Source organism: Pseudophryne corroboree, chromosome 1, assembly GCF_028390025.1.
Source record: "Pseudophryne corroboree isolate aPseCor3 chromosome 1, aPseCor3.hap2, whole genome shotgun sequence".
Lineage (NCBI taxonomy): Eukaryota > Metazoa > Chordata > Amphibia > Anura > Myobatrachidae > Pseudophryne > Pseudophryne corroboree.
This window is the reverse complement of record NC_086444.1, coordinates 940,500,162-940,527,653: the sequence shown is the minus strand read 5'-3', so window position 1 is coordinate 940,527,653 and position 27,492 is coordinate 940,500,162. Positions and strand designations below refer to the sequence as shown.

Here is a 27,492-nt window from a genome sequence, read left to right as displayed (position 1 = left end):
TTCAGTTCCAAAAAAATTATATATATATATATATATATATATATATATATATATATATATAGATATATAGATAGATATATCAGACCCTCCAACATGACCCGCCCCACTAGGTACAAAATGCTCTGTTCCTGGACTTCCCTCTTATTTTATGATTTCCATTACCTGTGTTGAACTAGTTAAATGATAAGAAAGCTGTTTCTTCACAGGTGATGGCAATCATAAATTAAGAGGGAAGTCCAGAAACAGAGCATTTTGTACCAAGTGGGGCAGATAATAGATAGAGATAGAGATATATATCTCTATCTATCTAGATAGATAGATAGATAGATAGATAGATAGATAGATATATATACACACACATATAAAATATATACTTGTGTAGACTTGTTATACGTGCTGGCAGCAGGCTCAGAGCTCACCTGCTGCTGCTGCTGGGTATGCGGGAGAGGGGCGCAACTAACATATAGTTACCTCCTCAGCAGTACAGGCAGTGGCAGGCAGAGAGGAAGTCAGGGAGGGGCCGGCATCTAGTTTCTCCGGGTGATCAATTAAACCGAACTACTGAACACGAAGGAGCCGGAGCGAGCCCGAACGCACGTTGTACAGGACGGGCCGGCAGCGAGAGAGCGCCCGGGACACCACACGCTGCCCATCCCGCTGACTGCTCCTCACTTGGGACACGGAGAAGAGAAAGAGCTGCGGGCGGGCACGACATACATACTCACTGTGCCGGGGAACTTGCTGCTTGCATACAGTGTACGGGAAAGTAACTCTGCGGCTTCTCTATATACAGTATATTGGAGGACAAGACCCGTCCGCCACCACTGTGACTGTCAGTGACCCCCTTGTACACACGGCAGCTGTGAGGGGTGCGGGCTGCTATGTGAGATGAGGTGCAGGAATGGCAGTCTGGTGACAATACTCTGCGTGACTGCCTTCTTCTCCCTGTCCTGGTATACAGCATGGTACAGAGACAAAGGTAAGCACACCTGGGGCAGCGCTGCAGCTGCACTACCTGTACACTACGGCGCTGGCTGTTGCATGGAGTGGGGTATACTGTAGCTGTCTGTTGCCTGATGTCTCATGCGAGTGGTGTGTGTGATTGCACCGGCTGTTCCCCACCATATTCCCCTCTGCTGCAGGTAGAGCACTAGAGCAGGTCACATTTTCCATACCACAAGGCAGCTGCTCAGGTGTATGAGCCAGTGTCGCATATTAGAGAACCACAGGAGATCTCATGAACTTACAGTCCCGACAACAGAATTCGAGAACCTCTATGCAGGGTTGTGTCTGTATAAATGGGAAATATTGATTATCTGCGGATAAGTGCAGCTTACATGCTGTGCTGTCATTTACATTTTCATGGTTTATAATTAATATAGCTAAGCATCGGAGACGTGTGTGTCATACTTGCCTACCTGACACTCCATGAGGGAGAAAATGCTCTGTTCCTGGACTTTCCTGGTAATGTATGATTGCCATCACCTGTGGTGAAACACCTTTCTTATCAATTACCTAGCTCACCACAGGTGATGGCAATCATACATTACCAGGAAAGTCCAGGAACAGAGCATTTTCTCCCTCATGGAGAGGGTTAGGTAGGCAAGTATTGTGTGTGTATATGTGTGTGTATATATATATATATATATATATATATATATATATATATATATACATATACACACACACAGAGTAAAAACCACAGCACTCACCGCACCAGAAGCGGGGCACAGCTATGCACTTACCACTCACAGGGTGGGGTGCATGTAACACTGCACTCTCCACCACAGAAGCGGGGCACACAGCTGCACTTACCACTCACAGGGCGGGGTGCATGAAGCCCATGACCACATCGCTCTAATAAATACAAACAGAGAACCCAGCACTCACCAAAGTAAACTCACTTATCCTCAACAATTCAATAAATAAATGATGGGGGTTTAGTTGGTGGATTGGCCAATGCACGGAAGCCTGTATACCGATTCAAGGTACCCCACCTTCATACAGGTCCTACACTATCACAGAGTCTTAAAACCTGACTACCAGGCAGATGATGCAGCAGTGTGGTAGTCAGGTTTTAAGACTCTGTGATAGTGTAGGACCTGTATGAAGGTGGGGTACCTTGAATCGGTATACAGGCTTCCGTGCATTGGCCAATCCACCAACTAAACCCCCATCATTTATTTATTGAATTGTTGAGGATAAGTGAGTTTACTTTGGTGAGTGCTGGGTTCTCTGTTTGTATGTATGTATGTATGTATGTATATGTATGTATATGTATGTATATGTATGTGTATGTATGTATGTATGTATGTATGTGTATATATATATATATATATATATATATATATATATATATATATATATATATATATATATATATATATATATATATATATAATATATATATAATTTTCCTCTCAAAACAAATACTCTTATCTTGCTCTACAAAATTACACGTAGATAAAATTACACATACAGAAAAAGAACAAGGGGGCACTGAGATTGACATGGGTATCTTCAGGTTTCCCTTAAGTAAATCTGTGGATAACTTAAAATCAGGAAAGATTTTATTCGGCCAGCTTCTTATTCACTTCTTATTCGAACTCCAGCTTCTTATTCAGATCATTCAGTTTTGCAAGGGTTAATGAGTCTTGGGTAATAAATTTGACACCTGAGATCAACAGAGTAGGTTCCCTCACATATGACCCACTTGTACTTTGTTTGGCCTAACACTGTTTTGGGCATGAAATACACTGGCAAAGTGGGCACAAACACCATATTTTGCCATTTTGAATAAGTAGCTGTAGTTTTGCAAGGGTTAACCAGTCTTGGGCCACAAATTTGACACTTGAAATCAACAGAGCGTGGTCACTTACATATGACCCACTTGTATTTTGCCTGGCCCAACGCTGGTTTGGGCATGAAATACACTGGTAAAGTGGGCACAAACACCATTTTATAAATTGCCATTTTGAATAAGTAGCTGTAGTTCTGCAAGTGTTAACTAGTCTTGGGCCACACATTTGACACCTGAGACTGGAGCGAGAGCTCGTAAGGGCCCTACTCACTGGCCGACCCGCCGCCGAGCTGCCCGACGGCGGATACGGCCGACGAGCGACCCGGCGGCGGGGGGGCAGTGACGGGGGGAGTGAAGTTTCTTCACTCCCCCCGTCACGCGGCTCCATAGAACTGCAGGCAAATATGGACGAGATCGTCCATATTGGCCTGCATGCCCAGCCGACGGGAGACCAGCGATGAACGAGCGCGGGGCCGCGCATCGTTCATCGCAGGAGTCTCCACACTGAAAGATATGAACGAGTTCTCGTTCATTTATGAACGAGATCGTTCATATCTTTCAAAAAATCGGCCAGTGTGTAGGGCCCTTTAGTCCCTGGTCCTTTTCTGAAGTCTGCAGTGTTTCCCCTGGGAGCCTCCCAGGGGAGGATGGATCCCGGGCTGCTGGGCCCAAAGGAAGCCCCGGGATTTCTGGCCTGCATACAGCTGTGGAAGTTCCAGCATTGGGAGATTCGGTCAGTGTGGCAGCCCCAGTGATTGTGGACCCTGTGAAGAAACAGGATCCCCAACTGGTGACCCCCAAACCACGGGACGCTGGCTCTCCAGGTGAGGAAACGAGGGGGGAGGGGGGGGGATGATATGGCGAAGGTACCTGCCTGTGGTGAAGCGGGGGATGCTGTGGTCTCTGATAGCAGCTCAGTATCCTCTATGGATGAATATGTGAATGAGCCTGGAAGAGTTAAAAACGGAGCAGACTCGTTTAACCTCTCGTCTTTCCCTCAAGAGAAGAAGGAAACGAAATACTTGTAGCAGTCGTGAGAGCTGTCCTAAAGGATGAGATTTGGGAGCTAAGTACTAGCCTGGCTGCAGTAAAGGAAAGAATTAAAGTGTTATGTACTCTGGGTTTTTTTCTCAGGAGAAATGAGTGTTGATAAAGTCCTTACCTGAGCAGGATTGTGGGGGCAGTAGCAGCTCGGTCCCAGCAGTTTCTGTGGCTGCGGCAGCCAGGGCCGGCGACAGGGGGGGTCAAAGGGGACAATTGTACCGGGCCCCAAGGGTCAGAGGGGCCCCAAGGATATGCCACTTAGTGACCGTCAGGGATGTGAGCCGTCTTGTCCAAATAGGGCAGCGAGCTGTAAGTGGTGTGGGCGCAGCCTCAGAGTAAACAGGAGGGCGGGGGTAGCAAGTCTGCGCTGTATAGGACTGAGACAGCTGGCCATGTGGAGAGTGCCAGGGCTCCCTAAGGGCTCAGTACAAAAGTACAAAATGAAAAAGGGGGTGTGCTCTCTCTACAATGGAGCCTCAGAGTGACAGGAGCCTCTTACACTCAGTCATTATGTGGCGCAAGTGTGCACCTGCTATTCCGGGTCCCTATCTGTTGCAAGCAGTTATGGGACATGGCAGCAGCTCCGCTGGGCAGGATTCCTGTGCCCTGTGCTGGCCTCTTCTGGTGGGGTGTGAGAGCCGCATGGTACCTGCTGTGTGGTGTGCGGGTCTGGATAGTGAAAAGTGCAGCGCAGGTGAATCTCTCCCCGGGGTAAGAGTGGATTGGTGAGGGTATATATTGCTTTGGCATAGGGTAGGGGAGCTGGGGATGCAGCATGTAGTCATTCGGGACAGACAGAGTGAGGGAGCCACAGCTGGGTTGGACACATGTCCCCAGCATGGACGTTATTTGTGAGAATATTCCAATATGCCATATGCTGACTTTGCACTAGTCGTGTCTCGGATGACATTAAATAACTATATGCTATGAATGGAGTGCTGGTCTTGTCTGCAGCATAGCCCCTGCTGAAGCCTCTGTATGTATGTATGTATGTGTATATATATATATATATATATATATATATATATATATATATATATATATATATATATATATATATATATATATATATATATATATATATATATATATATATATATATATATATATATATTATATAATATATCATATATCTATCTGGCACTCTCCCGTGGGCTAGTGGAGCAAGGCTCACGCTCCGGTGCCCTCCCGAACAGACCCGATAGTCTGCATATATATAGGGTGAAAGAACGAGGCGGCACTCTGGAGACTTTGGTGAAGCGGTGCACTCTGTCAGGTGAGACTTTATCAACGTTTCGGGGTGCAAGCCCCCGTCATCAGGACACACAGTGATCAAACAAGTGAAAAACAAACATTTAAATACACTTACCAGGCGCGCTTCCAGCCGTGCTCTCCTCGCCGCTGCCCGGCTTCCGGGCTCAGCGCTTCCGGTCAGGTGACCCCGGTCCGTGACGCGAGCTCCCAGTGCCGTCATGCAGGGGGCGGGGGAGGCCGTTGCTATGGTGCGCTGTAAATACATACAATACACAAACAAATCATCGTGCAGTTCTTAAGACAGGACAGGCAATCTTGTGTCTGCCTGAGACATATCATGCAATAATGTGAATATTATAAGTCTAAAAACGTTTCTATACAACCTATAAATACATAAAAAGAATTTTTTGGCAGTTGGTTGCGTCTAATGAGTTCAGAACCCTGTATTATAGGAAAAAGCTGTTCTAAACAGGTAAGCATGTTTTCTCTACTCCTTAAATATCTATGTTTAATTAACAATAATCAACGCTTCCGGGGGAGGAAGAGCTATTAATCAGATCTGTCACTGAAAACTTATCATCTACATTATACTTAGTCAATAGTCTCCAGGTTTCAAGCAAAGCTGCTCATACCAAGAGTCTCGTTGAGTCCTCTTGGTCTCAATGTGTCCAGTGCAATTATCCATTTGGTTTCTAGTTGTAGGAGGCGCCTAGATCTGTCACCCCCCCTAATGGAAAACGGCACCTGGTCCACAATTCGATACCTTAGTGCTGAAAGCGAATGTTTGGCTGTGGCAAAGTGCCTTGCTACCGGTTGCTCACTGGTTCCTGTTACTAATGCTGCCCTGATGGCAGATCTATGCTGTGTCATCCTAACTTTGAACGTGCACTCTGTCTTGCCCACGTAGTGTAATCCACATGGGCAAGACAAGAGATACACCACAAATTTGGAGTTGCACGTGTAGGCCTCCTTTAATTTGATGGTCTTACCCGTATAGGGATGTTTGAACGAATCCCCAGGGACCAAAAAGTTGCATGTGGTGCACCCGCAAAGTGTTGCGGTCAGTGCTTTTAGTGTACATAGATGTATTGATCTTGCTATCTCTGATTATGATGTGTACATCTAGAAAATCTATCTGCTGTGGGTCCACAGTCATAGTTAATTTGACTGGGCTGGAAGAATTGTTATGAACTTCAATCCATTCTTCCAGAATATATTGTGGCCCTGACCAGAAGAGTAGCAGGTCGTCTATGTAACGGAGATATAGAGTTATGTACTGTGTTACAGCAGGCTGACTAAGAAATAAATCCTGGTCAACTGCCCACATGTATGTGTTGGCGAACGACGGGGCCACACAGGACCCCATCGCACACCCCGTTAATTGGATGTAAAACTTATTATCATAAACAAAATAATTGTGAGTTAACGTAAACCTTAATAATTTTAGGAAAAACTCTGTCTCTGGGCCCTCATACAATACATTATTAGTTATTAGTGCTCTTACTGCCTGTATCCCCATCTCATGGGGGATACAGGTGTACAGACTGGACACATCAAGGGTGGCCAATAAGGTGCTTTCAGGTACTGTCCCAAGTTCCTCGAATTTTCGTAACAAGGTTGAGGTATCCTTTAGGTGAGTGTGTGTATGTTGGATGCATGGCTGCAGGAAGGCATCCAAATAAATAGATATGGCCTCACATAATGACCCCCGGGCAGAGATTGTGTACATCTTTGTGTATTTTCGGGATGATATAGAATAGCGGGACTACTGGGTGAGGTTTGGACAATGCTCTGAATACTGTATCTGGTATAATGCCATGACCGACTGCCTCGGTCAATAATGTGTCCAACTCTTTGTGAAATTGTTGGGTGGGATCCCTGGGTAGGCATGCATACGTTGAAGTGTCACTCAGTAATCTAGTGCATTCCATCACGTATTGATCTTTGTCCATCACAACGATGGCCCCTCCCTTGTCCGCTCCGCGAATCACTATATCTTCCCGTGATCCTAACTCCTTCAAGGCCAGCTTTTCATCTATGGTCAAATTGGGCCGGGTTCTTCCCTGGTCCTCTGTCAGGGTGCCCTCAAGCATCCGCGAAAAAGTTTTTATCGAGGGGTTTACGGATACAGGTTCAAAGCTCGACTTAGGTCTGATTCTGCATAAGACCTGGGATGCCAGTGTGTTGTCCGTACTGCCAGCAGCCTTTGGGTTTTTGCCATAATGTTCCTGTAATTTTAGTTTCCTCTGTAGCCGGTAATTGTCAATTTTCCATTGTATCTCATCTGGAGTATGAGTAGGAACGTATGACAGTCCCTTACTTAATACCCCAATGGCTTCAGGAGAAAGGGGTCTAGAGGATAAATTGAAAATTAGTTGCGCATTCCTTTCGGAGGCTTTTTGTCTGTCTTTGATCCTCTCCCTCCGCCTCTCCTCGTGGGTTTGTTCTTCTGTCGTTGCGTCCAGCCCGGGTGTGTGCCCCTAAAGGGCCCCCCTGCGTGGCATTAACCACTGTGCTGGTGTTGGGCTCGTCTGTGTCACTGGCGGATGTGCTAATAAAACGCACATTGGTTCTTCTCCTGAATGCTCCCTTTGGTCCTTGCTGTTGTTTAGGTGTATTAGCTCCCAACCATGAGTATACTTTGTGTTGTAAATAATCCTGCTGTACCCGAACCAATTTATCTTTCTTGTATTTGATCAACTCGCGTTGGTATTGCTCTAATTGCTGTGTCAGTTTGTCCATCCATTTGGTGGTGGTATCTGTGGACAAGCTAGCCAGGTGTTCTGACTCAAACTTGGTGATATTTTGTTTGGTCAGGGACAGCTCTCTTGGATTCCTCAATCACCAAGAGGATTAAATCCATGGAGCATTTATTTAGCACCGAAATCCAGCGTTTGCAGAAAGGGATGCTGTATCTGCCTATGGTGGGCATGTTGTGGATCCGAAACCCACGCGGGATTTGTTTTGCCCTGTAATAGTCTGACAGGGTCTTGCCGTGAAACAGGAAATCAATCTCTCTCTTTTTAAGTTTGAACAAATCTCTGTACAAATCATCATTCGTGGTGACATCCTCCGCACTGAATGCAGGCTCACTGTACAGGATATTCTCAGCCTCGGCCTCAGAGAAACTTAATGTTTCAAAGTTGTCACACTGCTGGAAGTATGCGGACAAATCATCTGTGTCTTCTCCCCCTTGCGCCATCTTGTAAAAGGTTTAAAACGTAAAAATATACATGCAATGTTCTGATACTGCAAGGTGTCACTCCAACCGCTGTAAACTCAGTCGGTATATATCACCAACCGTGATATGTGCAAAAACTGCTGGTTGTGTGCAAATAAAGTGCTTAGGAGAAACAACTCCTGTGCTGTGCAAATGAGTGTGGATAAAAAAAGTGTTGCTGGAAGCGTCCTGTGTAGGTTAAAGCAATGCCTTGAGGTGCCACGACTACCAATGCTAGTGAGGACTTCACTGCTGCACTGGACATATATGGAAGAAATATGTCTGGCACTCTCCCGTGGGCTAGTGGAGCAAGGCTCACGCTCCGGTGCCCTCCCGAACAGACCCGATAGTCTGCATATATATAGGGTGAAAGAACGAGGCGGCACTCTGGAGACTTTGGTGAAGCGGTGCACTCTGTCAGGTGAGACTTTATCAACGTTTCTGGGTGCAAGCCCCCGTCATCAGGACACACAGTGATCAAACAAGTGAAAAACAAACATTTAAATACACTTACCAGGCGCGCTTCCAGCCGTGCTTTCCTCGCCGCTGCCCGGCTTCCGGGCTCAGCGCTTCCGGTCAGGTGACCACGGTCCGTGACGCGAGCTCCCAGTGCCGTCATGCAGGGGGCGGGGGAGGCCGTTGCTATGGTGCGCTGTAAATACATACAATACACAAACAAATCATCGTGCAGTTCTTAAGACAGGACAGGCAATCTTGTGTCTGCCTGAGACATATCATGCAATAATGTGAATATTATAAGTCTAAAAACGTTTCTATACAACCTATAAATACATAAAAAGAATTTTTTGGCAGTTGGTTGCGTCTAATGAGTTCAGAACCCTGTATTATAGGAAAAAGCTGTTCTAAACAGGACACTGAGTGTCCTGATGACGGGGGCTTGCACCCCGAAACGTTGATAAAGTCTCACCTGACAGAGTGCACCGCTTCACCAAAGTCTCCAGAGTGCCGCCTCGTTCTTTCACCCTATATATATGCAGGCTATCGGGTCTGTTCGGGAGGGCACCGGAGCGTGAGCCTTGCTCCACTAGCCTACGGGAGAGTGCCAGACATATTTCTTCCATATATGTCCAGTGCAGCAGTGAAGTCCTCACTAGCATTGGTAGTCGTGGCACCTCAAGGCATTGCTTTAACCTACACAGGACGCTTCCAGCAACACTTTTTTTATCCACACTCATTTGCACAGCACAGGAGTTGTTTCTCCTAAGCACTTTATTTGCACACAACCAGCAGTTGTGATATATACCGACTGCGTTTACAGCGGTTGGAGTGACACCTTGCAGTATCAGAACATTGCATGTATATTTTTACGTTTTAAACCTTTTACAAGATGGCGCAAGGGGGAGAAGACACAGATGATTTGTCCGCATACTTCCAGCAGTGTGACAACTTTGAAACATTAAGTTTCTCTGAGGCCGAGGCTGAGAATATCCTGTACAGTGAGCCTGCATTCAGTGCGGAGGATGTCACCACGAATGATGATTTGTACAGAGATTTGTTCAAACTTAAAAAGAGAGAGATTGATTTCCTGTTTCACGGCAAGACCCTGTTACTATATATATATATATATATATATATATATATATATATATATATATATATATATATATATATATATATATATATTATATATTGTAACACTGTAGGGGTGCAAGGCGCCTTTTCCTGGGGAATATGGCCGCACGCAGCAGCTGAGGAACAACACAAGTCCAGTTTCTGGTACAACTGACCCCGGCCAGTTTTATTGAAACAGAAAATAAAACAAACCCCAAAATAAAAATACCTTGCCTGTCCGGCACTAACTAAACATAAGATATTCCTAACTGTCACTAAACAAAACACAGAGTTCGTCAGTACATACTGTATAGCTTACTTGCATCAGAAAGCGTGTCTCTCACACACAGATCCTGCAGCCTTCCCAGGCAGTCTGCCCATACTAATCAGGTTAGAAGCACTATAACACTCTTACACAGCTGAAACCCTGATTAGCCCTCTGTGAGGCCAAAGACCCGAACTGGGCCCAATGTCTAGAACTCGCCTTATCTCTCTCTCAGAGCCTTTACCCAGCTTTTACAGCAAACTGAAAAGGTTCAGACAAAACAAAAAGCATTTTTCCTAGAAGTTAACATTTTCTAAAACATGTAAGACAAGAACCTGGGACAAATATACCTGCCCTCAAACACTATCCCAGTGTTCTTGTCACTATATATATATATATATATATATATATATATATATATATATATATCCCCGAGATTTCTGTTGCCGGCCCTGCATTGTATAGTCAGGTTCTGTTGCAGGAATCTCTGCCTGAACAGGATGGCGATGGTGGCCTGGTCCTGGCAAGTTCAGTAGCGATATCAGAGCCTCCAGTGGAGTGTATGGAGGTGGGAGTCCAGCCTATGGAGAAGGAAGTGGCTGTTGGGAGCTGTGATGGAAGTGATGTTTCTAAGATCGTGCATGATGCTGCAGATATCGTGGAAAGGCCAATGATGGCAGTAACTGGTGGCTTCCAAACGGGGGAGGCGTCTCTCCTGGAGGGAGTGCTGGGTGGTGACGGTGCGGGGGGCGTGGCGGTTGCTGGGGTCTTGGCGGATGCTGGGACTCTTGTGACTGTCGCTGCTCCCTGTGGACTTGTTCCCGAAACGCTCGCCTCTAAAGTTGCAAGTGTGCGTGGGCCGTGGTTGATGCTGAGGCTGGCCATCCCTGTAAGCCTGCGGTGGCTGGCTCTGGCTTAGTCGCCGTGGTGGCTGAGGGAGGCGGGGCCAAAGACGCATCGGGTATGACATCGCAGGTGACAGCATTACCCACATCGATGGGTGTTTCAAAGTATGAAGCCATGCCGAAAGAGGGGCAGAGATTGGCTCAAGGACTGCCAGCTGTAGATAAGAGCAAATTAACCCCTGAAGAAGTTATGTTGGTAGAAACTGTATATGGTAACATGGATATGCCGGTGAGGGCTCTAGCAGCTGTGAATTTGTTTCAGGCGAACCAGGTCAGGATGACTGGTGGGGTGGGAATAAGGGCTGCTAGTGGTCTGGCACCTGAAGGGCTCGCTGTAACTCCCTCTGAGGTTAGGCCGGGTGCTGGTTCGTATGCTAATTCTTTGGCGGCTCCTGGTCGGCAGAGTGCTGGTCCTCAGTTCGGGGTGAGTGGGGGGTCAGCCCATAAAAAGAAGAAATGTGGTGCAGTTCAGATGGGGAGGCTCCTTCGAAGTCAGAGTTCTTAGATATGATCTTCTCACTGGGGTTTGAGGCTGCAGATCTTTTCGCATGCATTCACCCAGTGAGAACTCCAGATTTCGACCTGAGCTTCCTCTCCCTTAATGGCCTTCAGGCCTTTGGCTCCCGTTGGGAAAAAAACAAGATGAAGGAACCATATTGCTTTTTCAAAGCCCATACCATCACGAGGCAGGACAGGGTTAAGATCACTGTGTTGGTGTGTAATGAATCACTGCCCCCTGCTGATATTATATATTGGTTGTCTAGGTCTTGTACAGTACTATCTACTTTGGTAAAGTTTGATCATACTAGGGGGGTCTGGGGTGGTGCCTATTCGGCCTTTGTGAGGTTACATCAGGTAGGGGCTGAGAGTAGACACATACCTTCCGCCGCTTACATTTGCCGTGATCGGCTCCAGTTTTTTTACCCTGGGCAACCCAGAACCTGTCATAAGTGTGATGACTTCCGTCACCTCAGTAGCGGTTGTGGGGTGATTAAATGTGCTTTGTGTGGCCAGTTGGGGCATGGGTCCCGGGAATGCAGCAAGGTCAGGTGTAATCTTTGCGGTACAGTTGGTCATCCCTACAGTCTATGCCCTAAGGCTTTGCATAATTATAGTGCAGGGGTGGAAGAAGTGGTGCCGGAGGTTGGTCCTGGTCGCGAAAGTAGCGTACCGGTAACTGTGCAGCATCAGGACATCTCGAAGAGAATAGAAGATGGTGGGAAAGAGAAGGTTTCAGCCTGAAAAGGGGGAGGCATCCTTTCAGGTCGTCAATAAAGGGAGGAGGAGGAAGCCTAAAAAAAAAGAGGCAGATTTTATTTGCTCAAATAGGTTCGATGTCCTGTCTTCTTCTGATGATGATGAAGAAGAGGGGGAGGTGGTCATGGTTGGGGGAAAAGAATTAGTTTTTGTCCCAAATGTCTCAAAAAATAGAAAGCCAAAGCAGGCCTCTAATCTGTCAGTTGCTGGGAAGGAGGTTGTTGGTAAGGATAAACAGGGAAAAATGGGACAAGGTAAAGCCCAAAGCAAAACTAAGCACTTGGAAAGAAATGGTTCTCAGGGGGAGCTGGAGTGGGACCCTGTGGGGATAGAGTTGAGCCAAGCTGTAGGATCCCTGTTAGACATGGTTGAAGTAGCTCAGTGTCCAGAAGGGGAAGTCCCTCATTCTTCAGATGAGGTGTTGGTGGTTGATGAAACTCCTGGGTCCCCTGGTGGGGGTGGTCCCGGAGGCGGCTCCTTTATTAGTACCCCAAAGGCCCCTGATCCGGATCATCCCCCAGACGAGGTGGTATAGGAGGAGGGGTGTGTTGTTGGGGAGGGGATTGGTAGGAAGGGGTCCGAGAGTCTACTTAGTGAGACTGTGGTCCCTGTTGCTAATAGTGTGAGTGAGAAGGAGGAGGGGGAGTAGGAAGAGCTCTCCCGGTCTGACGAGGATGCTATCCCTTTTGGGGTGGCATGTTAAAAGAGTTGGATCCTCGGATGAGGACTCTAAAAGACAAGCAAAGAAAAAGTGAATGGGATCCTACCTCTATAATCCAAAAAACATGGATCCCCAACCTATGCGATGTGCCACCATTAATGTGGCTTCCGTGTTTTCCGAACGTGCTCGTTTCTTGGCCTTTGATTTTTTCAACACGGTTGATGTTGATTTTTTATTTTTGCAGGAGACCAGGATAGGTGACCTGGCCACACTTCATCGGGCCAAGGGTCAGTGGAGGCGTGGGCCTTCCTTCAGGTCTCTTGCGGCCGAGCCGTACGGTGGGTTGGCAGTGCTTTTTACTGATATGGTAAACGTGCACAGGATTATAGAATTACAGGTAGGTAGGTGCATGGTTTTGGATGTCAACCTGAGAGGACATGACCTGAGATTAATAAACATCTATGGGCCTCAAACAGCTTGGGACAGGAAATGTCTTTTCAGGGAGATAAAACAGTTTCTCTTTACGGCCCGGCAGATCATCTTTGGCGGTGATTTTAACACCGTCATTAGGCCAAAAGATATGGGAGTCACAAAGATGACCCTGGGCTATGATTCCAATTTTTTAGTTAGCATGATTAGAGAGGCTGGTCTGGTGCATGTTTGCTATTTCCCAGACCTCACTGGTTTCACCTATCATTGTGGTAGCCGTAGGTCTAGGATAGATAGGTTTTTTGTTAAGGAGTCCTCAAACTTTGCCTCCTGAGAAAAAGCCAGTAGAGTTCTCCGATCACGTTTTTCTGTGTGTTGCTTTGAACGTCTCAGAAACTCCTCAGAAAGGGCGGGGCCTTTGGCGTTTGAATTCCGGGCTCCTGAAGGAGGAGGGAGTTAGACAGTCCTTTAGAGACTTTTTTCAACTGCAGGAAACACTTCTGGAGGCTGGTTGGAGTAGATCTGAGTGGTGGGAGGAGTGTAAAAAGAGGACTCAAAGTTTTTTTTCAGAGGCTGGCAGCCAGTAGAAACTTGACAAAAAGATGTATCTACTAGAGCCTGAGAAAGGAACTAGATTTCTTGATCTCTGGGCATGTGGTTTGTGGGGAAATCTCCCGGGTGAAGGCTCAGATGAGAGAATATCAGTATAATCGTCTGGCTTCTTTGATTCTGGAGAAGGATTATGGAAAATACCACTCGCCTGATCCCTACCAGAGTTGCAGAAAATCAGTTGATTTGAGGGAGGTCCGGGGCCTGTTTGATGACCAGGGTACTCTTCGTGGAGACAGGGAGGGTAGTTTGGGAGTCATCAGGTCTTATTACTCCGACCTTTTGTCTAAGCAGCCACTCATTAGAGAGAGGATGGATCGGTTCCTGGGGGAGACACCTGGGCTTGAGCAGCTTGATCCTTCTTTTGACTCTTTGGGGAATGATGTGACAGTGGAAGAGGTTAAGAAGGCTATAGACGGTTTGTCTATAAAAAAAATCTCTGCCCAGATGGGTTAACATCTGAATTTTTTTAAAGTTTTCTGAGATATCTTGGCTCCTCGTCTTGTAGAGGTATTTAATGAAAGCCTGGGTGAGGGAGTGCTCCCTCCCTCTATGAGATCCTCTGCTCTCATATTATTGTCTAAAGGTAAGGACCCAGCCCGTATTGAGAATTGGCGCCCCGTCGCTCTTCTCAATACGGACAGAAAGATTCTGGCAAAGGTACTCTTTAATCGGCTGATGGAAGTTTCCGGGATGTTACTTTCCCCGTCTCGGCATTGCACTGTAAAGGGTCGAAGCACCTTTAGTGCTGTCCTTGGCATCCGGGAGGCCGTGGAGCAATGTCGTGCTGAAAAATGGGGTAAGTATTTGCTGGCGTTGGACCAGTCCAAGGCTTTTGACCGGGTTAATCATCAGTACCTGTGGGCTGTGCTGGGAAGGTATGGTCTTCCAGTAAGGGTGGTAGATTGGCTACGTGTCATTTACAATCAGGCTGAGCGCTTCCCGCTTGTCAACGGTTGGGTTGGGCCCGCGTTTTTGGTTGACTCGGGTGTCCGTCAGGGTTGTCCCCTGAGCCCCCTTCTGTACGTATTCGCAATTGACCCCTTTGTGCGGAGGATTGAGTGCGGTACTGTTGCAGGGGTGCAGCTGGGCCCTGGGCTACCACTGAGGGTGGCGGCCTACGAGGATGACGTTACTGTGGTCGTGTCGTCTGTGGCAGAGGCGCGTGACATGGAACGTCTTATCTGTGAGTATTCTGAGGCTTTGTGCTCTAGGATCAATCAGGACAAGTGTGAAGCTTTCAGGATGGGGGAGGAAGGTGACGAATTGGGATAAGATGCTGGAAGATGCTACTAGAAAGGTGCAGTCCTGGAGAGGGTGGCAGCTCTCTTTCAGGGAAAGGGTTGATTTGTGCAAAACCTACTTGGTTCCGCTTTTCTTGTATGTCAGTTATGTGTGCTTTTTGCCACAATCTTTGTGGACCAGGATGTATTCTTTATTCTTCCTGATGTTATGGGGGAATAGAATGAATCTGGTCAAGAGAGGGATTACCTACAGATCGAGGGAACAAGGGGGGGCTGTTTATGGTCAACCCTGTAGTGTTTTTCGCTACAACTTTTTTAAAGCTAAATCTGGGGAGTTTGTTTCTAGAAACTCCCCCTCGATGGGTAGAAAGTTTTAGGGCCTGGGTGTCTCCCTTCCTCGGGTTATGGATGTACCCATTTGTACTTTGCTTGGCCCAACACTGTTTTGGGCATGAAATACACTGGCAAAGTGGGCACAAACACCATATTTTGTTCCTAATTCCGAAACCGAATGGATCCTCCCGGCCCATTCTAAACCTCAAGTCTTTGAACAATTTTGTGAAGGTTTCCAAGTTCCGTATGGAAACCCTTCACTCTATTGTTCTGGCTTTGGAGCCCATGGACTATATGATATCTATGGACACACAGGAAACTTCCCTACATATACCTATTGCCATATCGCAACAACAAAACCTGCGGTTTGCTATTGGCAACCTACATTATCAATTCCAAGCCTTACCTTTTTGCCTGACCACGGCTCCGCAAATCTTCAACAAGGTCATGGCGGTTATGACTGCCCTACTCCGCCGTTAGGGTATCAGGATCCCACCAGGTCTGGACGATTTGTTTATCCTGGGAAACTCCCCAGGGGTTCTCCTCCATCATCTGGAACTGACGGTCCAATTTCTGCAAGCCCACGGGTGGCTCATCAACTGGAAGAAATCCTCCCTGGTCCCTGCTCAGAGCATGGTGCACCTGGGGGCATTGTTGGACACACTCAACCAACGGTTGTTCTTGTCTCAGGAGAAGGTCCTGAAGCGTCAGGACAGTATACAATACTTCCTTTCTCGCCCACGAGTGTCGATACACTCGGCGATGCAAGTACTAGGCCTCATGGTGTCTGCTTTGGACATGGAGTATGCTCAGTTTCACTCTCGCCCTCTGCAGAAGCTAATCCTTGCCAAGTGGGACGGCCTGCCTCACTGGATCAGATTTCACATGATATCCTTGACTTCAGAGGTTCGTCTGTCACTGACCTGGTGGCTACAGGACAATTGAGCAGGGGTCATCCCTTCTGGATCTCCAACTGGGTCCTTCTGACGACGGATGCCAGTCTGCAGGGTTGGGGTGCAGTGTTGGAACTACATTCTCTTCAGGGTCGGTGGACCAGGGAGGAATCTCTCCTCCCGACATATTCTGGAGTTGCGGGCAGTGTTCAATGCTCTGAAACTTGCCCTGACTCTGGTACAGAACAGACCTTTTCAAGTACAATTGGACAATGCTACCACGGTGGCGTACATAAACCGTCAAGGCGGCACTTGAAGCCGCATGGCAATGTTGGAAGTGTCAAAGATCCTTCACTGGGCGGAACGCCATCTGCTAGCCATATCGGCAGTGTTCATTCTGGGGGTCCTCAACTGGAAAGCGGACTTCCTCAGTCGTCAGGACATACACGCCAGAGAGTGGAGCCTTCATCCTGAAGTATTTCAACTCCTAGTAGACAAGTGGGGTCTACCAGATGTAGACCTGATTGCGTCTCGACACAATGACAAGGTTACGGTCTTCGGAGCAAGAATAAGGGATCCTCAAGCAGCATTCGTGGAAACACTGGCAATTCCATGGAACTTTCGGCTGCCGTACGCGTTTCCTCCGGTGTCACTCCTGCCCAGGGTAATAAGGAAGTTCAAGCAAGAAGGAGGAATCCTACTTCTACTCGCTCCAGCATGTCCCAGAGTACATTGCTTCTCAGACCTACAGGGTCTCTCGATAGAGCACAGGTTCTCAAACTCTGTCCTCAGGAGCCCACACAGTGCATGTTTTGCAGGTCTCATCACAGAATCACAAGTAAAATAATAAGCTGCACCTGCGGGCCTTTTAAAATGTGTCAGTGAGTAATTAATACACCTGTGCCCCTGCTGGGTTACAGTGGCGGATTTAGGGGGGGAGGCACTCGGGCCCGTGCCCCCCCCTGTCATTTGTGACCCCCCCCCCCCGTGCTGCCGCATCCGCCGCCGCATAGGGAGATGACGGGCGCCCGCTTAGATTGTGTTACCAGCGGGCACCCGTCTCCCTGCACAGCGGCAGCCGGAGGCAGGAGCTCAGTACTGAGCTCCGGCTTCCGGCGCCGTCACTGTGCACTATGGGAGAGACGTCAGTCATGACGTCTCTCTTATAGTGCTGAGTGACTGAGGAGCGGACGCCAGGAGGAGGAGGACTGCAGCGGCGCGGGAACGGGGCTCGGTAAGTATGTATTTTTCTTCCTTAATGCATCTACTGGGGGCTAACTATGGGGGACATTACTACTGGGGGGGCATCAACAAGGGGCATTACTACTAGGGGGTCAAACTACTGGGGGCATTATAACTGGGGCAGCTACTGGGGGCCATATTTACTGGGGGCCATCTACTGGGGGCATTACTACAGGGGGGTCATCTATTGGGGCAAACTCGTAGGGGGGCATTATTACTGGGGGGTCAACTATCGGGGGCAGCTACTGGGGCATTATTACTGGGGGCATTACTACTGGGGGGGTCATCTATTGGGGGCAGCTACTGGGGGACATTTTTCCTGGGGGGCATCTACTGGGGGCATTACTACTGGCGGGTCGTCTATTGGGGGCAAACTCCTAAGGGGCATTACTACTGGGGGCAAACTACTGGAGGACATTATTACTAGGGGGCATCTACTGGGGGCAAACTGCTGGGGGACATTATTACTGGGGGGGCATCTACTGGGGGCAAACTACTGGGGGACTATTACTGGGGGCCAACTACAAAGGTGCGAACTACTGGCGGTGTAACTACAGGGGCATTACTACTGGCGGCTTAACTACAGGGGCATTACTACTGGCGGCTTAACTACAGGGGCATTACTACTTGGAGGCTAAACTAAAGGGGGGGGGGTAAACTACTGGGGTCATGACTGCAGGGGAATTACCACTGGGGGCATAATGACTGGGGGCATTACTACAGGCAACATTACTACTGGGGGCAATACGGGCATTGCATAAGGGGCACCACTACTATTGGGTCTATATAAGGGGCACTACCAGTACAGTGGACATTGCATAATGAGCGCTACAACTGTGGTCATTGTATAAGAAGCGCCACCTCACATGCACCGAAGCCGCACGCAAATGTACTTGCCCCTTCCATGGTCCCCCCCCCTATCATTTTCTTCTGGATCCGCCCCTGCTGGGTTACCTGCAAAACATGCACTGTGTGGGCTCCTGAGGACCGAGTTTGAGAACCTATGCGATAGAGCATCCTCTTCTACTTCCGCAATGCCCAGAGCTCCTAGTTCAGGGCCCCTGTGTCTACCAGGATTTGGCCCGTCTGGCTTTGACAGCGTGGTTCTTGAAGCTTCCGTCCTGAGTGCCAAAGTTTTTTCTGAGGCGGTCATTCAAACGATGTTGAAAGCCTGTAAACCAGCTTCGGCTCGGATTTATTATAGAGTCTGGAATTCTTACTTCACCTGGTCTGCGGCTAAGAATTATGATGCATACAAGTTCAGTACTGCAAAAGTTTTGGCATTCCTGCAACAGGGCCTGGACTTAGGCCTTCGTCTGGCCTTCCTCAAGGTTTATATTTTAGCCTTGTTGATATGGATTCAGAGAAAAATTGCATCTCTGCCTGCCGTTCATACTTTCACTCAGGGTGTTCTAAGGATTCAACCTCCCTATGTCCCTTCGGTGGCTCCTTGGGATTTGTCTGTTGTTCTAGATGCCCTGCATGAGGCTACTTTTGAACCTCTAGAGTCTGTGGACCTTAAGTGGCTTACGCTTAAGGTCTTGTTTTTGCTGGCTATTGCCTCTGCTAGACGGGTTTCGGACTTGGGTGCCTTGTCAGGTCGGTCACACTTTCTGATTTTTCACTGTGACCGTGCGGTTCTTAGAACTCGCCCTGGTTATTTACCTAAGGTAGTGTCGTCATTCCACCTTAGCCAAAAGATTGTGGTTCCGGCCTTTATCTCTCCCGATTTGTCCTCCAAAGAGCGGTATTTGGATGTGGTACGGGCTCTCCGTATCTACGTGAAGAGAACCGCTTCCCTTAGGAGATCGGATTCTCTATTTGTTCTTTTTGGTTTTCATAAACGTGGCTGGCCTGCTAATAAGCAGAACTTGGCCAGATGGATTAGAATGGTGATTGCACAAGCTTATGTACAGGCTGGTCTTCCAGCTCCTGCAACTATCAAGGCCCATTCTACTCGGGCTGTTGGACCTTCTTGGGCGGCCTGCCGTGGCGCCTCCCTCGAAAAATTGTGCAAGGCGGCTACGTGGTCCTAAGTGAACACGTTCATTAGGTTCTATGCCTTTGATACTTCCGCCTCCCTGGATGCTTCCTTTGGACGCGGGTTTCTTGTGCCCGCTACACTGCATCCCCACCCATGAGGAACTGCTTTAGGACATCCCCGATGTTATTCCCTGTGGAATACTAGTGTACCCAGCTGCAGAAAAGGAGATTTATGGAGAGAACCTTAACCTTTGTTAAATCTTTCTGCGAGGTACACTGGATTCCACAGGGCACCCACCCTGACGCACTTAGCTTCTTTGGGTTTGTATGGCATTAGCCGCTGGTACCTTCTCCTGTTGTGAGAATGTGGGTCTGTGTGGCTACTAACTGTTGTCGTATCTTTTACCTGCTACTGCATTGGACTTGTTAACAAAACTGAGCTCCTGTGCATGCAGGCGGGGTTATAGAGGAGGCGGTGCAAGGCATCCTGGGAACAGTCAAAGCTTTAGCCTGTTGGTGCCTCGGATCAATATCCAACTCTACACCCCGATGGTATTCCCTGCGGAATCCAGTGTACCTCGCAGAAAGAGATTTAACAAAGTTAAGTTCTGAAAATAAATCTCCTTATTATCAGATTCTTATATAGCGCAGCAAATTCCGTTGAACTTAACAATTGTAAACAACTGTGAAAAAACAAAACTGGGTAAAAACAGACAGATATAAGGTAGGAAAAATGTACAAACTAAAAACTAGTTAACCCTTGCAAAACTACAGCTACTTACTCAAAATGGTAAAATATGTTGTGTGTGTGTGTGCCCACTTTGCCAGTGTATTTCATGCCCAAAACATCGTTGGGCCAAGCAAAATACAAGTTGGTCATATGTAAGTGACCACCCTCTGATTTCAGGGGTCAAATTTGTGGCCCAAGACTAGTTAACCCTTGCAAAACTACAGCTACTTATTCAAAATGGCAATTTACAAAATGGTGCGTGTGCCCACTTTGCCAGTGTATTTCATGCCCAAACCAGCGTTGGGCCAGGCAAAATACAAGTGGGTCACATGCAAGTGACCACCCTGTGTTGATTTCAGGTGTCAAATTTGTGGCCCAAGACTGGTTAACCCTTGCATAACTACAGCTACTTATTCAAAATGGTAAAATATGGCATGTGCCCACTTTGCCAGTGTATTTCATGTTCTTTTTCTGCATGTGTTATGTTATTGAAGATCCCTTTGCTGTGACTTCTAAAGGTTATTATATACTTTTCCTTAATTGGGATCCTGTAAGTGGACCCTCAAAAAGACAAAAAAAAGCCCACTATTTATATGTATTAGAAAAAAAAAAATCTTACAATTATTATTGTTGTTGTTTAAAATTTCAGTTTACACAGAGCTTTCATATAAGGATGGGGTTTATGGTGGCTATCCACATTACTGGAAAAACCTGCGCCTTTACTCGACATGTTTGATCTTATGGAATCGTCATCGGAGGTGGATCAATGGCAGAGAGGGAGATGTACTAAGCCTTGGAGAGAGATAATGTATCAACCAATCAGCTCTTAATGAAAGGAGCTGATTGGTTGGTACTTTATCTCTCTCCACTTTAACACTCTCCAAGGCTTCGTACATGGGGGGGTCATTCCGAGTTGATCGTAGCTGTGCTACGATCATTCACACTGACATGCGGGGGGATGCCCAGCATGGGGCTAGTCCTTCCCCCATGTCAGTGCCCCCCCACCCCCCCCTGCAGAAGTGCCTTTGCGCTTCAAGAGTAGCTTCCGACCAGTGCAGCTTTAGCGTGCTGGCTGGGGGCTACTCATCGCTCCCCGGCCTGCAGCGGCTGCGTATGATGTCACACAGCTGCTGTGGCCCGCCCCCCGCTCGGTCCGGCCACGCCTGCGTTGGCCGGACCAAACCCACGAAATGGCGGCCAATCAGGCAGAGGCAATCGCATCCCTGCTACGGCCTTCGGCCGTCTGTCATGCGCTGGCGCCAGCACATGCGCAGTAGGGACCCGTTCGCTCTGCTACGTTAAAACGCAGTGAGTGAACGGGTCAGAATGACCCCCATAGACCTCATAATGTGCAAGCAAGACTTCAATAATTCTAGAAAACTGAGGACCTGCACCAAGTCTTTAAGACAAAGATGGTGAAACTTCCCAGAGATCTGTGTGTAGTCTCCCAGCCTATAAGCAGAAATCTGCGTTGGGGGAAGGGGCAGTTTTTTTTTTTTGGTACTGTGGAAAGCCACTATTAAGTGCTCACACCCAATACATTATAAGTGAGGTTACACGACATCCTTATACAAAATCTGTGTAAGCTGAAATTTATACTACATTCTGAGAAAGTGACTGACATTACCATTGGCCTATACAGGATATTCTGTATTATCAAGTATCTCCAGGTTTCCATTGAGTAAATCTGAGGACATCTTAAAATCAGGATAGATCTACCCATAACAGTCTGAGCGGATGTGGTATGCGTGACCAACGCTCAGGAGACCGCCTGTCAGCATACCGACACCAGGTATCCCGGCAGCAGAATGCCAACGGGACGAGCTGCGGGCTCTGTGGCGACCTGCGGTTGCCACGGGTTCTATTCCCACTCTATAGGTGCCGTGGACACCCACGAGTGGGAATAGTGCCTGCTAGTCAGCATTGTGAGGGGGCGGGATGTAGGGGGAGGTATTGTGACTGGCGGTCTCATGACTACATACTGTCTGACCGCCCCCTTGCTCTTATCACACATATATATAATTTATATTACAAAAATGAAAAGCCTTTTGTGCTTAGATACAGATGTCTCCTCATATCTAACCTCCATACGCCATACACATGGTGCAATGTAACCTTATGATTTTTAACATATAGACAACATAGTAAGGAAAGTTAGTGCAAATCACACCATGTGTACACAGCTTGCGATACCGATGCACGCTCCGGTGGGGTCGGTATCGCAAGAAAAGATTGACTGCAGGCAAGTCAATGTTGACTATATTGTGTACATAGTATAGTCAAAATTGGCACTTAGTCACATAATCAAAATCTCAAGTAAAGAGAGTCAAAATCGGTGGGTCAGGGCTCTGGGGAGCTCAGGGGAAATCGCAAAGTCAAATCGAACATAAAATCTCACCATGTGTACACACCTTTAGTCGCAACGCATTGCGACGAGGAGACTGTGAAGGTCAATTTGATATATAACACTTGTATATTATGTGTGACTGACACTGTATACAGAACAGAACTTTTTTAGGAAAATAGCTGCAGCTGCTACATCGCAACACTTCATATATAGATTCAGAGACTCAGTCGCACACCGATATACAAATGTCACATATCAAATTAATCAGCACAGTCTCCTAGACGGACGCATTTTCAGCAAAAAAAGACGCCCAATGCTAGAAGTACTGGCTGTGCTGCACTGGCTTTGCATGGTTTTAATGTAATATATGTAAGCAGTATATATATATTTGACACCCTGTCCCTACAACAGATTCCAAAGAAGCATTTATAGATGTTTATTGTAACTCAGCTGAGTACGGCAGGCACCCCCTCACCTGCTGTCGGAGCTAAGGAGAGGCGTGGCAGCAGCTTCCCTGGACATCTCTAGCTATTTTGAGCTCCGAGGGCAGCAGCTGGCAGCTGTGGAAGTCAGGCAAGATGGAATCGGAGATCTCCACCTCACAAAGAAAAAAAATCACAGCAACATGGATTTGCTTGATGGGATGTTTCTAGGTACACAGAAACCTTCACTGTGTGGTACCCCTTTCAGACTAGCAAAAATTTCCCAGGCTATTGCACGTGAACTCGCGTCAACCCGGGATTTTGCTTAGTCTGAAAGGGTCCTGAAGCAATATCCCAGGTCGAGTGTCCTGGCCTTTCATCCCAGGTTGTGACCTAGGTTGAAGTCGGAATCGACTCGGGTTGTGGTGCACCCATTCTCTGCATAGGATGAGGCGGTGCTTGGAGATGATCATCTCCACGCGCCGCCTCCTGTAGCGGGAGGGGCCGCAAGTCTGAAAATGGTGCGACCCAGCTCTAAGTATGCAAGGGGTATTATTGAAGCCTTTGTAGTTTACAGCTTTACGGGGGTAATTCAGAGTTAATCGTAGATGTACTAAATTTAGCACATCTACGATCATTTACTCTGACATGCGGGGGGGCGACCAGCACAGAGCTAGACCGCCCTGCATGTCAGGCTTACCCCCCCCTGCACAGGTACAAAAGCATTGCACGATGGCGATGCTTTTGTACCTGACAAGTAGCTTCCTGCCAGTGCAGCTCCTGATGTCCCGCAGCCGCCGCAACCCGCCCCCCAACGGTCCGTATACGCCTCCGTTGTCCGGACTGGGCCCCGCCAACGGCGTTCTAACGACGTTGGCACGCCCCCTCCTGCCCCGTGACCACCTCTGCCTGTCAATCTCACTGGCTGCACATGCGCACGGCAGACGTAGTGCGCATAGTAATTCAGACTGCGATCACTGCCGCTGCAGCGATGACCGTGCTAACAGGAGATCATTATAATTTTACAGTAAGTCAATCTTTGCGCTGTGTCAAAATGCGTTCAAACTAGCATGTTGCATGGATTAGTATAGACACCTTGCAGTTCTCCTGCTTCTGCTGCTGTGGAATTACATGTCCCAGAATGTCAGACACGGTTTGCTTGAACTTGTGGCTCCACAACAGAGAGCTACAAGTTGCCTAAAGCCAAGTCAGATATTCCAAGGGCTGGAAGACGTGACTGAGGGGATTTGGTACATCTGCTTTACCAGCATGACTTTGGTTTGGAACCATCAGCAGTGTGGGATTATTCCGGGATTCCACTCTCCAGGGATTGGTGACTATGCTATAAATTGACCTTATTGAGCTGATGTGGGAAAGATAGAATGGTCCCTGTTTTAATCTGTTTGTGGAATAAATGTCAGTGTTTTTAAACTACTTGGCATTGCATACGTATATATGTGGATCTACCCATAAGCCTCTGACCACATAGGAGGGAGAAGATACCTTTATGGGCAGTTACAAAGCAGTCTTACAAGTAAACTTATGTAAGTGTTCACGAATATTTGTGACACACGTGGTGTATTTTTGCAGCGCCTGAAGGGGAGCAATAACTGGTGGAAGAGATCCTCTTGTACAAGTGTTCACAACTCTTTCCTGCTGTGTGTTCCCTGAGTGGCTTTCTATCTTTGGACTGTTTCTGATATTGGAACTACTACGCTATCGGGTATATTCAATTAAAGTTGGATCCATTCCGATATGAATTTGTCGGAATGGATCCGACAGGACCTATTCAATCCGTTCCCGACCATCTCAAGCCGACTTAAAAAAAAAAAAAAGTCAGATTGAGATGAGGGAGCTGAGAGGATGAGACGGGAGAGAGCTACGGGGAGAGCAGGAACTAAGCAGCTACAGCACAGCGTAGCAGGAGGATGGGGCACCGCCTCCAGACTTCTCAGCAGCGTCCACCCGGCTCCAGCAAGCTGGACCTCGCTTGCTGGAGCCAGGTGGACGCTGCCATGAGCAGCGGCGGTGCCCCATCCTCCTGCTACGCTGTGCTGTAGCTGCTTGGTTCCTGCTCTCCCCTGTTTTCCCGCTGGTCTCCCCCATCTCCTCCTCTCGGCTTCCTCATCTCAATGTGACTCTTTTTTTTTTGAAGTCGGAGATGATCAGAAACGGGGCCAAAACCTGTCTGATTTGGCCCCGTTTCCGACAGAAGCACGCAGATCGGCAGCTATTCCGCCGATCCACGTGCTTTCCGACAAGTCGGAATTCCTAACTTGTCGGGAAAAAATGAGGCTGGATTGAATAGGTCGGAAGCCCTTCCGACCTATTCCAGTTGGAAACTGCCGTCTTTCCGACAAGACGACAGTTCCCGACTCTAATTGAATACAGCCCTATATTTGTTTTGTTGTTTTTTTACATGTACCTGGAGCAACATTGTCACCTGTGAATTGTGGACTCTCGGCACACAAAAAATGTCTGTGTGTAAAGTATATCTGGGTTTCAGCAGCGGGGTACACGGGTATTCCACAGGTAATAACATCGGGGTGTGGAGTTGGATTTTGATCCGAGGCACCAACAGGCTAAAGCTTTGACTGTTCCCAGGATGCACTGCACTGCCTCCTATAGCCCCGCCTCCAGAAACTGGAGCTCAGTTTGTAAGTTGGTGACTGCAGTTCAGGTCAACTAACAGGGGGGCTGCGCTAGGCAGCCCTGAAAAGAGCTTTTTTAGAAGACTTAAAGGGCCGCAGCAATTTCTATGTGCTAAATACTATATATGAGATAGGTGACTCATTATTACCTATGTAGTGTGGCTGGAATTTAAGATTGCGCTATAAAATACTGCCATTTTTAATTGTTTATTCCAAGGGCTGTATTGGGTAAAATGCTAGTCTAAGGGGTATATTTACTACAAGTCAATTTTTACATAAATTTCTGCTGTGGTGTACACTAGGCTCCACAGGGAATGACATCGGGGGTGTAGAGTAGGATCTTGATCCAAGGCACCAACAGGCTCAAAGCTTTGACCTTCTTCCCAGAATGCCTAGCACCGCCTCCTCTAAAACCCTGCCTCCGTGCAGAGGAGCTCAGTTTTGTAGGTGGGGCCATGCAGTAAGCAGGCATACAACAGGTGGGCTGCTCCAGCGGGTATGGTATGGTATGCCGGCGGTCGGGGTCCCGGCGACCAGCGAGTGCAAATGAGCCCCTTGCGGGCACGGTGGCGCGATACGCGCGCCACACTATTTTATTCTCCCTCCAAGGGGGTCGTGGACCCCCAAGAGGGAGAATAGCTGTCGGGATCCCGACAGCCGGCATACTGAAGACCACCCACTCCAGCAGCCCTAAGAAAAAGGAAGACTTCAAGGGCTGCAGCAGAGACACTGACTGTGTTAGATGTCAGTCAGACATCTCCTGCTGCAGCTCCATCACCTCCCCCAACGGCGCTGTACACTCCCGCGCCCTGGTTGCCGGGTACCTACAGCGGAGGCTCCGGTTTTCTTCTAGTTAGTCACACACATGACCGCTGTTCTCCTGGATCGCGTGGCCGCACTCAGGGAGGAGGTAAGTGGGTCCCCCCGGCGGGACCTGCTGTAAATCGCGATCCCTCGTGGCCGGTGGGAGGCGGGCCGTGTGCACTGGCCTGGACACTGTGGTAGTACAGGGTCCCCACTAGACCACCAGGGCAAGGGCACAGGTCGGTTTTCTCTCATAAACCGTTTATATAAGCCCACAGTACCCAGAGGTGAAGTCCAGCAGGGGGATAAGGCTTTGACCTGTAGCCCCTCCCCCAGCGCCAGGTTGGAGCTGCATCTCTCTCTCTCTCTCTCTCTCTCTCTCTCTCTCTCTCTCTCTCTCTCTCTCTCTCTCTCTCTCTCTCTCTCTCTCTCTCTCTCTCTCTCTCTCTCTCTCTCTCTCTCTCTCTCTCTTCTCCCCCCCCCCCGTTTGGGCGCCATTAGGACAAGCTGAGCTGATCCTGGGACTGTTTGGGCAAATCCTCTTCTGTAAAGCCGCCTGCATGTCAGCGCTGTGCATTTTACAGGACACTTAAGTATTCTACATGTCTGCTGACAGTGTTAGTTAAGAGAGTGCATTTAGTCAGGGTTATATAGTACAAGTACCCTGTGATATACATCCAGTCTTTACTGTGCATTGTTATATCTATTGAGTGTATAGCTATATATAGTACTACTCTGTATTGCTAGTCCAGTGCAGTTTTATTGCATGTCATAATTTCTGCATTGTACAATGTGACTGTGTGTGTATATAGCTGCTGTGTGACCTC

The 27,492-nt window shown here is 48.0% G+C and overlaps 1 protein-coding gene across 4 annotated transcripts in view; it reads left to right on the top strand.

Moving 5' to 3' along the window:
* Positions 1-389: 389 nt before the first annotated feature.
* The window catches only part of MGAT4D (MGAT4 family member D), a 480,101-nt gene continuing 452,998 nt past the window's right edge, over positions 390-27,492 (top strand). For all 4 annotated transcript variants that reach the window (XR_010177447.1, XR_010177448.1, XR_010177446.1 and 1 more), the window contains exon 1: positions 390-979. Coding sequence is in view for 1 of the 4 variants with exons in the window: in XM_063920377.1 (XP_063776447.1) it covers positions 889-979 (91 nt within the window). In the remaining 3 variants the exon portion in view is untranslated. The remainder of the gene's footprint in view (positions 980-27,492) is intronic.